General features: G+C 31.8%; 1 protein-coding gene across 2 annotated transcripts; it reads left to right on the top strand.

The window, feature by feature from the left end:
- Positions 1–8,681: 8,681 nt before the first annotated feature.
- On the top strand, positions 8,682–15,184 carry LOC114185748 (GEM-like protein 2). Of its 2 annotated transcripts, none has more exons than XM_028073643.1 (5): positions 8,682–8,982; positions 9,061–9,142; positions 13,614–13,639; positions 14,269–14,549; positions 14,754–15,184. In XM_028073643.1, the coding sequence occupies exons 1-5, from the start codon at positions 8,868–8,870 to the stop codon at positions 14,952–14,954; spliced, it is 705 nt and encodes a 234-aa protein (XP_027929444.1). In that variant the 5' UTR covers positions 8,682–8,867; the 3' UTR covers positions 14,955–15,184. The 2 variants fall into 2 exon arrangements, with proteins under 2 accessions (XP_027929444.1, XP_027929443.1); XM_028073642.1 differs by having other exon boundaries at positions 8,685–8,982; positions 9,061–9,133; positions 13,605–13,639; positions 14,754–15,181.
- Positions 15,185–15,585: the final 401 nt, after the last annotated feature.

The raw sequence follows: 15,585 nt of genomic DNA, 5'->3' as shown, positions 1-15,585 counted from the left end.
ATCTTTTTCTTTTATATTGTGTTCTTTAAATCCTGAATATATTCGCCATCGCATTTGTAGCAGTACTTTAATAGTTACTTTATTTCTCATTTCCTGGACAATGAGCCATATACAGATAGATTAGTTCAGAATATTTTCTTTTATTGTGCATAGTTCAACATTCATAAATTGCTTTCACGCGCAAATGTTAGTATTATGGTGCTTGATTTAGTTTCACATCACTTAAAATTGTAAGATGTGGTTCTCTATTTTACTATATAAGAGACTTTATGTAAAGCTTTGAGATACACCAGAAATAAAAATACTTCCTAGTGTAGTCGTGGACATAGACATACATATTGTACGCCGAACCACGTTAAATTCTCTGTGTCTATTTTTTCTCTCCTTTATTCTTTCCTTTATTGCCTTATTCTGAACAATTGGTACCAAGAGCCATTTTTCTTAGTATACTTTATGGTTGCAGCATTGTCTGATCTTCCACATCAGAAAAGATTTGGTTTCTATTTTTCTCCTTGGGAATCTCAGTTTAGAGAAGTAGTGGGAGCTTTGGTCAAAGGCAACAGGAGCTTTGGTCAAAGGCAGCAGTAACTTTGGTCAAAGGCAGTAGGAGCTTTGGTCAAAGGCAGCAGTAACTTTGGTCAAAGGCAGTAAGAGCTTTCGTCAAAAGCAGCAAGAGCAATATAGAAAAATTGCTTAGCAGGTTCAATGTTGGAAATGCTAAAACCAGGAAAACAAGGAGATGATATGGTTGAAGAACCTTTTAAAAGAATTAGGAAAACAGCAAGATGACTCTCCATTGTTCAGTGACAGTCAAAGTGCCATTTGTCTTACTAAAAATTCAATTCTTCATTCCAGATGCAAGCACATTGAATTGAAGTATCATTTTATCAGAAACTTGATAAATGATGGAGACTTGATTTTGTTGAAGATTCCAGGTGCAAAAAATTTAGTTAGTATGTTGACCAAGACTGTCACAACAACTACGTTGAGGTTTTGCATTGCCTCAATTAGCCTTCGAGAAAATTGATGATGAAGGCACTACACTAGGTGGTAATGTAAATCAAACCTCAAGTGGGAGAATTGTTAGTATTATGGTGCTTGATTTAGTCTCACGTCGCTTAGAATTATAAGATGTGGTTCTCTATCTTACTATATAAGAGACCCTATGTAAAGTTTTTTGATACACCAGAAATAAAAATACTTTCTAGTGTAGTCGTGAACCACGTTACATTCTCTGTGTCTATTTTTCTCTCCTTTATTCTTTTCTTTATTGTCTTGTTCCTAACAGCAAATTCTTTCGAGCTTTCAATTTATTATTTAGAGTTGTTGAAGTGTTTTTGTAAAGATAAACAAGTTTTAATTAAGAATCCAAGAAAAGTAGGATAATTTCTTCATTTATTGTTTATTAGTTGTGATTGAAAAATCATCCCATCTCAAAAAGGTAAATCATGCGGGATTGAAAAATCACTCCATCCTACAAATCATTCTCTTTCCTCGTTTTTCTGTTCAGTTAAACATGTTGAAATCATCTCTTGATCCATCTCACCAACCATTAATCTCCTAAAACTTTTGAAGCGAACATAACATTAGTGATCGTAACAGTGGGTAAAGTGTCTTAGGTTTGTGTGAATCATTTGTTTCCATAGTCTTATTTGTAGTGTTTGAGAAAGTACGTTATTGGGTAAATTACACTGTAAGAGTCTATATCTTAGATGTACTCATGGTTAAAGAATGTTTTCCCTTGAGAGGATCAATATAGAAATGAGTTACAAAAGGAGAAAATTATTGGTGTTCAAGTGGTGAGTTGGAAAAGCTTTTAGTGTATGATCCAAATTCAAATAGGTATGAATTAGGTAGTTGTGGTCTTCTGCATTAGGCCTTTAGGATGATTTTAATTGTGTTTAGTTTGTTCCGATATGGTGTTCTCATGGTTGCTAGTAATGCAATCTCATTGCTGTTAGGAACAAGGCAATAAAGGAAAGAATAAAGGAGAGAAAAATAGACACAGAGAATTTAACGTGGTTCGACGTACAATGTGTATGCCTACGTCCACGACTACACTAGGAAGTATTTGTATTTCTGGTGTATCTTAAAGCTTTACATAGAGTCTCTTATATAGTAAAATAGAGAACCACATCTCACTATTCTAAGCGATGTGGGACTAAATCAAGCACCATAATTCTAACAATTCTCCCACTTGGGGTTTGATTTACATTACCACCTAGTGTAGTGCCTTCATCATCAATTTTCTCGAAGGCCAGTCGAGGCAATGCAAAGGCTCAACTTAGTTGTTGTGACAGTCTTGGTTAACATATCAGCTGGATTCTCTGCACCTGGAATCTTCAACAAAATCAAATCTCCATCATTTATCAAGTTTCTGATAAAATGATACTTCAATTCAATGTGTTTGCATCTGGAGTGAAGAATTGGATTTTTATCAAGACAAATGGCACTTTGACTGTCACTGAACAATGAAGGTTCATCTTGCCCTTTTCCTAATTCTTTTAGAAGATTCTTCAACCATATCATCTCTTTTGCTGTTTCTGAGATAGCTATATATTCAGCTTCAGTGGTTGAAAGGGAGACTCTTCCTTGAAGTTTGGACTTCCAACTGATAGTTGTGCCACCCAACGTAAAAATATAACCTGTTGTGCTCTTTCTACCATCCAAATCACCTCCCAAATCTGCATCAGAAAACCCCTGTAAAGTGAGATTACTTCTTTTAAAGGACAAATGCATCTTTGAAGTGCCCTTCAAATATCTCAATACCCACTTCACGCCTTCCCAATGCTCCTTTCCGGAATTGGATAGAAACCTGCTCACAACTCCCACTGCATGTGCTATATCAGGTCTGGTGCAAACCATAGCATACATCAAGCTCCCTACTGCAGATGCATATGACACTTTAGACATGTGATTTTCTTCTTCCTTTGTCTGAGAAGATTGCCTTTTTGAGAACTTTAAGTGAGTTCCCAAAGGTGTATTCCTGGTTTTAGCATTTCCAACATTGAACCTGCTAAGTAATTTTTCTATATATTTTTCCTGAGATAAATTTAGAATACCTTTAGATCTATCCCTAGAAATTCTCATACCAAGAATTTGCTTGGCTGAACCAAGATACTTCATTTCAAAATTTTCTGACAATTGTTTCTTCAACCTGTCAATTTCTGCCATATTAGCACCAGCAATCAACATGTCATCAACACACAAGGCAAGAATGATATAACTATCAACATATTTCTTCACATAACAACAATGATCTTCTTCACATCTGTGAAATCCTGAGTTTCTCATAAACTCATTAAACTTCTTATACCATTGTCGCGGTGCTTGTTTCAACCCATACAAACTTTTATGAAGCTTACATACAAGATTCTCTTTGCCTTGTACTTCAAAACCTTTTGGTTGTGCCATAAAGATTTCTTCCTCAAGATCTCCATGTAGGAATGCAGTTTTCACATCTAACTGCTCCAGATGAAGATTTTCTACAGCTACTATACTCAAGATAACTCTGATGGTAGTCATCTTGACAACAGGAGAGAAAATTTCTGTGAAGTCAATTCCTTGTCTCTGTTGGAACCCTTTCACTATGAGTCTAGCCTTATATCGTTTGTTGCCATCTGGTTCTTCTTTTAACCGATAGACCCACCTGTTTTGCAAAACCTTCTTTCCTTCTGGAAGCTTGGTTAAAGACCATGTCTTATTCTTTTGAAGAGACTTTATCTCATCTTCCATTGCTAGCTCCCACTTAATAGATTCACCTCCCTGCATAGCCTCAGCAAAATGCTCTGGCTCACCAGCATCAGTCAACAACAAGTAATGCAATGAAGGGGAGTACCTTTGTGGTGCTACAATTATTCTGCTAGACCTTCTAGTTGGTAATTCAGGAGTTACCGACTCTACTATCTGTTCAGGTTCTGACCCAAACTCTGACTCGGGCTCTGACTCAGACTCTACTTCTGTATTCTGCCTTCTGTTGGCTACATCACTTTCTGAAACTTCTTCTAATGATACCTGCTCTGGCTTTTTATTTGCATTTGCAAATTCTGCAGTCCTGTCCTTATAGAACATGTTTTCATTAAAAGTAACATTTCTACTTCTGATAATTTTCTTGTTTTGGTCATCCCAAAACCTGTAGCCATACATGTCAGATCCATCGTCAATGAAATAACATCGCTTTGCCTTAGGGTCCAATTTATCTCTACTATTAGAGTTCAACAAAATATATGAAGCACAACCAAAAACTTTCAGATGTGAAAGGTTTACCTCATTTCCAGACCATACTTCTTCAGGTAATTGATAGCCTAAAGGAACTGATGGTCCTCTGTTTATGAGATAGGTTGTTGTGCTTATTGCATCTGCCCAAAATACCTTGGGTAATCCTGACTGGATTCTCATACATCTTGCTCTTTCATTCAAGGTTCTGTTCATTCTTTCTGCCACACCGTTTTGTTCTGGTGTTCCTGGAACCGTCTTGATCATTCTGATCCCATTCTCTGAACAAAACTCCTTGAATTGATTATTGTCATATTCTCCACCATTATCAGACTTCAAACATTTAATCTTTAAACCTGTTTGAGTCTCAACCTCCTGTTTCCACCTTTTAAACACAGAAAACACATCAGATTTATTTTTAAGAAAATAAACCCATACCTTTCTTGTAGAGTCATCAATGAAGGTTACGTAATATTATGAACCTCCAAGAGATTTCACTGGAGCTGGCCCCCAAACATCTGTATGCACTAGTGCTAGTCTTTCAACTTTAGACGACTTACTTGTTTTGGAGAAGCTAACCTTTTTCTGCTTTCCAAAGATACAATGTTCGCAAGGTCCAACGTCAACATGCTTCAAGTTAGGTATTTTACCTTTTGAGACCATGAGCTTCATTCCTTTCTCACTCATATGCCCAAGTCTATGATGGCACAAAGAGGAACTGTTGCCAACTTCTGCAACTGATATCATATCCTCATCTGCAATCATGTAAAGAGATCCTCGCTTCTTTCCACGAGCAACAACAAGATTACCTTTCATTACTTTCCAGTGTCCATCTCCAAAGGTGGTGTAATGACCTTCATCATCATTGCCCTATAGATATTAAGTTTCTCTTTAAGGCAGGAATATGTCTGACATTATTCAAAGTCCACACACTTCCATTAGAGGTTCTGATATTGATATCACCTCTTCCTATAATATCAAGAGATTTCCCATCTGCAAGGTAGACCTTCCCAAACTTTCTTGGAACATAGTTAGATAATAGTTCTAAGGAAGGTGTAGTATGAAATGACGCACCTGAGTCCATAATCCATGAGTCAATAGAACTATCTAGACTACATAATAGTGCATCTTCAATTTCATCAGTTGCTGCATTTGCTGATTGATCACTATCTTGCCTCTTGTTGTTGTTGTTCTTCCTTGGAGCCCTACATTGATTTGTAAAGTGACCCCTTTTCTGACAATTCCAACAAGTGATATCATTCTGAAATTTTGGTTTTGATTTCTCTCTAGACTTTGATCTGCCTCGGCCTTGATTACGACCTTTCTGGCTACTTCTTCCTCTAGTTTCAGTACTCAATGCTGAACCGGAACTAGAACTGGAAGATTCCCCTGAACTTTTCCTGCGAACATCTTCGCTTAAGATCAAGTCACGGATGTTATCAAGCTTCAACTTACTATTACTTGCAGAATTACTAACTGCAGTAACAGTTGCACTCCAACTTTCCGGAAGAGATGATAATAAAATTAATGCTTTCACCTCATCATCAAATGTTATCTGCACTAATGTCAACTGCGCAATAATTGTATTGAATTCACTAATATGATTAGTAATCGAGTTACCTTCACCCATTTTTAGGTTGACTAGCCTGCGATCCAAAGCTCCTGCTGCGGCTTTTGACCAAAGCTCTCACTACTTCTCTAAATTGAGATCCCCAAGAAGAAAAAATAGAAACCAAATCTTTTCTGATGTGGAAGATCAGACAATGCTGCAACCACAGAGCATACTAAGAAAAATGGCTCTTGATACCAATTGTTAGGAACAAGGCAATAAAGGAAAGAATAAAGGAGAGAAAAATAGACACAGAGAATTTAACGTTCGGCATACAATGTGTATGCCTACGTCCACGACTACACTAGGAAGTATTTGTATTTCTGGTGTATCTTAAAGCTTTACATAGAGTCTCTTATATAGTAAAATAGAGAACCACATCTCACTATTCTAAGCGACGTGGGACTAAATCAAGCACCATAATTCTAACAATTGCAAGGTCTCTTGTGATTCAATTTCTGTTCTGAATAAGAAGAAGAATAAGAAGCAATGTCAAAAAATATTTTATTTATACTTTATTTATATTAATTACTTTATATTTTAACATAATTTCATTAATATTTACTTTTTTATTTTAAATAATATTTCACATTTCATTTTAACATAATTTACACTAATTATATTTTATTTTAAACCACTTTTATATTCAAGGATAAAATGATAATTATATAATTTTATTCATTAATTATTTTTTAATTTATCAAACATATCGCTTCATTTGGTAATTTTTATAAACTTTTTTCTCATTTTTCATTATTTTTTTCTTAATCCAAACAACCTCATTTTCACTTCTCTTTCTCCTTAAATTATCTTCCAAAAATAAATACAAGCTAACTCATAGTTATGTGGATTAGGCTAGTCATATCATTGTTTAATTTTTAGTAGACATATATTTCTTAATTATGCCCTTATCTCTTCAAATAAAATGGAAAAAACCTCATGTTTCAAAATTCTCTGCCTAATCTAAGTAATGGGCTATGCTATACTTATAGAAGATTATTTCATTTAATAGACTATTGAGAGTTTGTTTCCAAGACATTAGGCAACTCGTCTTCATACTAACAATACTAGTAATTATCCAACTTGATGTCAATCGTAATAAGTACATTGAAGTTGATTGTCACCCCTACTTATTTGAGATGTCCATCTCATTCATCTTTCTCATAGCAGATTCAAATTGTTAATATGTTTACTAAGACCTTGTCTCAATCTCACAATCAATATATGATTATATGGTCAATTGACAAATTTAATAAGTGATGACTTAACACCGAAAATTCAAGTTATGTTTGATCAATGAAAAGTCTAAATAAAAGTTCAAGTAATGTGTAATTAATTGAAAAGTCTAACTTAAATACTGTGAAAATCTAAGTTATGCAAGTTCAATAAAGAAGTTTAAGAAGTGAATAAAGCTAAAATAGCCATAATATTAATTGATACCTTGAAATTTGGATATGAATCATGCTAATGTTCCATATCATGCTAAAACAATGATTTAGAAGTGTGAATGAATGAAGCACAACATTGCCAACTCAAAGTTAAAGGGTCGGAATATTTGTGGCCTTGGTGTTTGAATAGAAATCATGTTAATCTTTCCAAACAATATTTTTTTAAAAACCATCTTTTTCACGTTCCTAAATGTTAATGTTTAGTCCTATGTTAATAAGTTATTATTATTATTATTATTATTATTATTATTATTATTATTATTATTGTCATTCTCATTATTATTAGACTTAATTAAATTTCAAATTTCTTATAAATTTATGTATTTTTAGAGTTTCTATTAAAATTTTATTGGTCTATTGAGTACTCAAAATTTTATATATTTTAATTGAGTCCTTGTATTTTAATTTTTTTATTAATTTGGTGACATTATTATTATCTTGTTCCATTATTTTGCTTACTTGTCCCCATGTGTCAAATGTGATATTTTGTGGTTAATTTAACTAATATTAAACAATAAAAGTCAGTTTTTGTTTTTAACCTCAATATGGTCATAAAATTTAAAAATTTTGTCCATTTATGTAAATTTAGGATAAAGTGAAAATACTATAAAATAATGCTAGTCATTTCTAGTACACATATTTACCCATTAAAAATACTTGGACATATCTTACGTGACTAGGTGAAAATGAGTTTATAGATCACATAATGTCATTCAAGTCCATAAAATAAAGGTATTATTTATTGAGATATCTTTTGACAACTTCCAAAATGTCTTTCTCTAATTTTCCAAGTCATTTATTTCATTTCATCAATGAATAACAACCATGATGCGGTTATTATCTTATTTCATCATCTTGCTTAGTTCCTTCTACGTGTTAAATCGTACTAGTTTTACACAACTTTAGTGTAAGAGGAAAAGTCACGTGGGTTAAACATGATTTTGATTAGTAATATTTTTTGATTTCTTTTTTTAAAATGAATTGAAATCGTGCATATGTAGCACAACTTTAGTTCATTTTAAATTTATGCTAAAACTATATCATTCATGCATGACTTGGGTTGGAAAAAAAATCAAATAATTAAAGTAGTATTTGATCCACACAAGTTTTCCTCTTATACTCAAGTTGTGTAGGGTTAACACAACTTTACTTAAAAAAAGTCTGAAATCGTGATATTAATGACCGACCTTTTTCCAATAAAGTCGTGACACAACTTATCCATAATGATAAATTTAAAACTTTTGTCCATTTACATAAATTCAGTGTAAAATTACTCCATTCTAGTAAGAAAACGTTATTCTACTCTTACAATTTATTTCCACAACTTTTCTTATGATTCCTTTGTTCTCTTTATCACTTCCACATCTATCTCATATTCTTCTCTTCCTTTTCTATTTTTCTCCAAATTTGGATTCATATTCACATGACTATATTGGCCCTACATTATTCTTCTCAAGCTATTCTCCCTGCATCCCAACCCTCCTCCAACCTTTTCTATCTTTGCTTACTCTACTTGTTCCTCTCCTATCTCTTAGTTCTTTTATCAAACTTTGTACCTTTAAGTGTCAAACTCACTTGCTTCTCCAAACAAGGAAATGACGAGTTATCATCACACAGAGATTACTGTTACTGCTAGTACAACTACCATCGAAAGCAACAATCCTTATGTTTATATCTCCTCTGATCCCCCTTCTCCTGCAGTTCACAAACGTGAGAAATTTTCAAAGAGGTTGTGTTTCTGTAACTAAATTTATTCTTGTTTCACTGATTTTCCCACCATGGTTTCAGGTTCCAATTCAAGGGATAAAATATATGGTGCAATAAATAACTATGGCAAGAAGGTTCAAGAAGCAACTAAACAAGCTGAGACTAGAGATGGCAAATAAACCCGTGCCCGTGGGTATCACCCGAACCCGTCCCCGTTTTGACCGGGAATCCCCGCTTTGACTGGGTATGGGTATGGGTATGGGTAATACCCGAAATTTTCAACTGGGGATGGGGATGGGGATGGGGATATATATATACCCGCCCAAATACCCGTCCCCGCTTAAATTACTAAACTATTTATAATTTATTAAATAATCTAAAAAATATATATAAATAAATAATATATTTACACATAAAATATAATATAATATAATATAGTATATATACATATAAATAAAATATATATATATATATATATATATATATATTTACACATATACATGTAATATAATATAATATAATATAATATAATATAATATAATATAATATAATATATATACATAATAATATAATATAATATATATATATAATATATACGTATAAAACAAATTAATCATTTAACTAGTGAGATCTTTTATAAACAAATTTATAACATTACAAATTTATAAAAATTTAAAAGAAATATATATATATATATATATATATATATATATATATATATAAGCATAAAATATCTACGCATATACATATAATATATATACATAATAATATAATATATATTATTATATTTATATTATTATATAATATAATATAATATATACTTAAAATAAATATATATATATATATATATATAAACATAAGATATCCACACATATAATATATATACATAGTAATAATAATATAATATATAATATAATATAATATATATAAATAATTATATATATATATAAACATAAGATATCCACACATATAATATATATATATATACATAGTAATATAATATATAATATAATATAATATAATATAATATATATATATATATATATATAACATATTTCTCATTCTCTTTGTTTTTTGTTATACACTTTGTTTACTCTCTCAATTGTCTGGTTTGTTTTTCAAGATTTAGTTTTGAAGGTAATTTTTCTTCTTCTTATTACATAATTTTTACTCTCTGTACATGGTTATGTTCAAATAGGTGTTTCTCAATTTCATTCTATGAAATAATTTTTAGGTTACACATTTGATTATCTTTATTTATTTATTTATTTTCATGAAAATGTTTGACTCTTATTTTGTAGCTCTTCTTTTTGTTACTTTGGTTATACACTTTTTTACTCTCTTTTAATTGTTTGGCTTGTTCTTTAAGGTTTAAGCAGATCTTCAAGGTACTTTTCCTTTTATCATAATCTTAATTATACATTTTTTTTTCCGTTATGTTATGTTCAAATGGATATTCTCAAATTTGGGTCACACATTTAATTATCTTTACTCCTTTATGATAATTTTATTTATTATTTATTTTTTGTTTCATGATAATGTTTAATTCTCAATTTTAAGTGCTCAATTGCATAAATCCTTAATTTAATTCAAGATCAAAAGATGAAGAATCTATGTTTAAATTTGAATTATTATTAATTTAATTTTGTTATTTGTGCTATTTCGTTTAAGTGGTATAATATAAATTTTTAATAGTATAAAAAATATTTGAAATATTTTTAAACTTGATTATTGGTTTTCCTTTTATATTTTGTTAAAAAAGAAATTAACCTTTTTACTTTTGTTTGATTTTTTTTTGTTACGTATGTTAGTTTCTAGAGAAAATGAGCACAGGAGATCAAGATTTGCAGGTACCAAGTTCACCACAGTGTTCACAACAACCAACTCCCTTTCAAAGTTCCAATAATGACAGTCAATCTCCATTGAATCCATCTACGCAAACACCTTCAGAAGTTCATGATGAAATACATTCAACAACACAAGTTGAGCCTGAGAAAGGGAAATTGAAAAGTGTTGTGTGGGAACACTTTGAAAAGATAAAAGTTGATGGAAAATACAAAGCTAAATGTAACTATTGCAAGAAACTGCTTGGTGGAGAAACAAAGAATGGAACAAAGCACTTGCACCATCATACAAACATATGTATTCAAAAGAAGGCTTTAGCAAAAGGAAAAGGGGGACAAAAAACACTTTTTTCTAAGATTTCAAGTGGCAAAAAGGAATTGGCTTGTGGAGCTTATAATGAAGAAAATGCCAAGAGGGAACTTGCAACAATGATTATATTGCATGAATATCCATTGTCAATAGTGGACCATATTGGTTTTATTAGATTCGTGACAACAATTCAACCATTATTTCAACTTCCTTCACGAAATACGATAAAGAAATAGATACTCGGCATCTATGAACATGAAAAACAAGTTGTTATGAAGTTGATAGATACAAATAAAGGAAGAATAGCAATTACATCGGATATGTGGACTGCAAGCAATCAAAAGAAAGGGTATATGTCTATCACAGCTCACTATATTGATGACAATTGGACATTGCAAAATATAATTTTGAGGTACACCTTTTTTAATTTATAAATTTTCCAGTAATTTTTTTTATGCACCTCTAGAAAGATTATATGTCTTACAAAATATTGCTTAATTTATAGGTTCATTTATGTTCCCGCACCTCACACAGCTGATCGACTTTGCAATGTATTAGTTGATTGTTTGTTCGATTGGAATATTGATACAAAATTGTCTACTATCACTTTAGACAACTGCAGCACAAATGATAGCATGATTGAAAAAATTAAGGATAAGTTGAAGTTGGACACACTCATTAAGAAAGGGTCTTTGCTTCATATGCGTTGTTCAGCACATATCCTTAATTTGATTGTGAAAGAAGGGTTAGCCGTCCTAAAAGAAGGGGTGGAAAAAATTCGAGAAAGTGTAGCATATTGGACAGCAACTCCTAAAAGAATGGAAAAATTTGAGGAAACAGCTAGACAATTGCGAATTTCTTTCACTAAAAAGTTAAGTTTGAATTGCCCAACTAGATGGAATTCTACTTACAAGATGCTTGATATTGCCATATGTTATAAGGATGTGTTTTTTAGGTTAAAGCAACGTGAAGCTCAATACACTTCTTTGCCAACTGATATGCAGTGGGAATTTGCAAAGGATGTTTGTCGAAGGCTAAAATTATTTAATGACATCACAGAGATCATTTCTGGCTCCAAATACCCAACTGCCAACATCTTTTTCCCAAAGATTTGTGAGATCAAGATTGCAATAAATGATTGGGTTAAATCTCCTGAGATAACCATTCAAAATATGGCAATACAAATGTTAAAGAAATTTGAAAGTTACTGGAGTGTTATTCATGATATATTGGCAATTGCTTCAGTTTTAGATCCAAGGTACAAGATGGACATGTTAGAATATTATTTTTATAAATTGTATGGTAATGATTTTGATCTGAAACTTAGTAGGATTCGTCAAATGTGCTATGATTTGGTTTTGGAATATCAATCAAAAAAGAATGAAACTTCTTCTTATAGAGCTACATCATTGGAGTTGGGAAAGGATGTTGATAATGATGCGAATGAATTTTTAGAGTTTATGGCAAAAAAGAAAAAATCTAGAACTACAGTTATGAAAACAGAGTTGGATTATTACTTGGAAGAAGATAATTTGCCGGTTACACAAGAATTTGATATCCTATCATGGTGGAAAACAAATGGGTTAAAGTTTCCAACCCTTCAAGCAATTGCAAGGGATGTTTTAGCTATTCCAATAACAACTGTAGCTTCTGAATCTGCTTTTAGTACTGGTGGTCAGATATTAACTTCTCACCGTAGTCGACTTCATCATATTACTATAGAGGCTTTGATGTGTACAAGAAGTTGGATATGGAACTCAAACCATCTAGGTAAGTTACTCAAATTTATTAATATTTTTTGTTAGTATTTTTTGTGAATTCTCATCTAATATTCTACATTTGGTGTTTGTAGGTGTTAAAAAATTAAAAGGAAAAGATGTTCTCATGAGTGAAAATGAATCTGATGAAGAAGGTACATTATATTCTAGTAATTAAAATTTTCAATTTCAATTATTATATCATATCTAATTTTTCATTTTTTTTCTATGTGTAGGTGGATCGAATGCAAATGAAACCACTGATCATTTGTAAAATTAATAAATATTTTGGTTATTATAAAATTTTAGTAATGTGTAATTTTTTAGCTTTTATATAATTATTTGAATTTTATTTAGTTGTTATTTGATACTTTAATTTGAGATTTATACTATTATAATATTTTTCTTAATATTTGACATCATGAAAATCAAAAAGAGTATGTTATTTTAATATTGAATATTTTGATAGTATCATGATTCCGTTGGTGTGATTTTTAAATTTTTTTTATAAAAAATATTTAATTGATATATGGAACAATAAAAAAATGGGTATGGGTATGGGTATAAGAAAATACCCGTTACCCGGTGGGGATGAGGATGGGTCAAAAGTTGTATACCCGTTGGGTTTGGGGATGGGGATGGGGATGAATTTTTATTATGGGGATGGGGATGGGATCATGATACTCGTACCCGCCCCGCCCCGTTGCCATCCCTAGCTGAGACCATGGTTGACAATATACTTCATCACTGTGAGTTTTCTTCTGTCTTTTTTTTTTTCTCAGTCTCATGATGGAAAAGTTATTGCCCTCTTTGTCTTTGTAATATTTCTTTCTTTCATGAAATATTAGTAAGACTTGTCCATCGTCACTTGGAAGTTGAAAACATGATATTTTTTACTTTTACCAAATCATACACACATCACAATGAATAAATAAATAACAATGGCTTGCTTCAGAGTTTCTTGCATATTAAACCAGTCAACAAGTTAGTTAAAGTTCAACTAATTGAGTTGGCCTAATTTTTATACAGACATATTAACAGAGTTTTGAGTCCTCGTGAAGAAGTTAAACAATTCATTTGTATCATGAGCAATGGTATAGTATCAAAATCCCAAAAAAAAATGAAAACCCTTTTCTTTGTGAAAAGAAAACTTATTCTAAGCACTAATGAGTTTGTATCATGCTATTTGGTGTTTACATTATTCTAGACATAAAACTTCTGAAGTTTTTCCTCTAAGTAAGAAGGAAATACTTAATTAAGAGGCTCACATAAGATGGGAGCTAATTCAACCTAGACCTTGGTTATTCACTTATGATGAGACCCACTTAAGTGTTTGAGATCCTGTCCTAACTTAACTCTAATCTATTTTGTGTGGCAGTAAGAGTTAGTTCAAAACCAGCTGATGCTGCAATTGCTAAACTTATTCAAGGAACAAAGGTACTTGCATCAGGAGGGCCTGAAAAGCTATTTCAGCAAACATTTGGGGTTTTCCCAGGAGAGAAACTCTTACAGCCATATGCTTGCTACCTATCCACAGACTCCAGGCCTGTAATTGGAACACTTTATATATCAACTAAAAGATTAGCCTTTTGCAGTGACCATCCACTGTGCCATCATCCATTCTCCCTGCAGCAGCACCATCAATGCATTTATTATAAGGTTCTTGTTTTCCTCTTTCCCTTGTCGTCATTTCAAGCAATTCACTTGAATTAGGTTTTTGAAGGATTGATGTTCACACACCATTCATTATGTTACAAAAAAACAGACCCCATTTAAACTAAACCAGAAGATTCATACCAATTTCTTTAGAAACTTTGTGGTAAGGAGTAGTGATTTTTTTTTTTTTGCTGGGGGAATATGCAGATGATAGTGAATCTGGATCAGTTGAGCAAAGTTTGTTCTCTCACAAATGGAGTGAATCCATCAGAAAAACGCATGCAGGTTATCACAACGGATGGCTATGAGTTCAATTTTATGGGATTTTTGTCATATGACAAGGCTCTCAAGACAGTAAACGAGGCTCTAAAGCATAAGGCAACCACCATCCCTGTGTTCATGCAGTAACACTCACCTATGTGTTTAAAGTTACTCTTGGATTTGCATGTACCTTTAAGAAAAGGCTCATAACAGAACTTAACACTATGAGCAAACTCTTCTGTGCACGCTTCCCCATGTTAAACCCAAAAAATAAACCTAAAAAATAATGTATGTTCTACTTTTTCACTATGTTCTTTATTTAAGAAAACTATGTTCCAATTGATTTGAAAACCTACTTTGTTAAAAGTAATGAGTAACACCCTCATTATCTTGAACGCACACAAATTGAATATATTCTTCTCTCGACATCAATGTTTCAGTACTCAGTAAAATCATCCGATTTTTTTAATTTTTATTTAGGTGTGTTTATGAAATTGTTATATTTTACTTTGCTTTTAAAATACCGTTTTTTATATGCATTCTTTTTTGCAAATAAAAAAACTTATCTGATGTCATATAACTTATTAAAAACATCCTTCTTAACGAAGTTAAAAAACATAAGCCAAAGCAACTTAGAGTTTATATAGATCAGCAAAACAACAAAATTTTCAGAAACATAGTGTGCATGTTGCAAAATAGTATATAAAAATAATATTCCCTTCTATTTCAAAATGTTATTAGGAAGCTTTGGATTGAAGACTTCTTCAGTTCCAAATAA

Source organism: Vigna unguiculata, chromosome 5 (genome assembly GCF_004118075.2).
Source record: "Vigna unguiculata cultivar IT97K-499-35 chromosome 5, ASM411807v1, whole genome shotgun sequence".
NCBI classification, from domain to species: Eukaryota; Viridiplantae; Streptophyta; class Magnoliopsida; order Fabales; family Fabaceae; genus Vigna; species Vigna unguiculata.
This window is presented reverse-complemented; position numbering and strand designations above follow the sequence as displayed.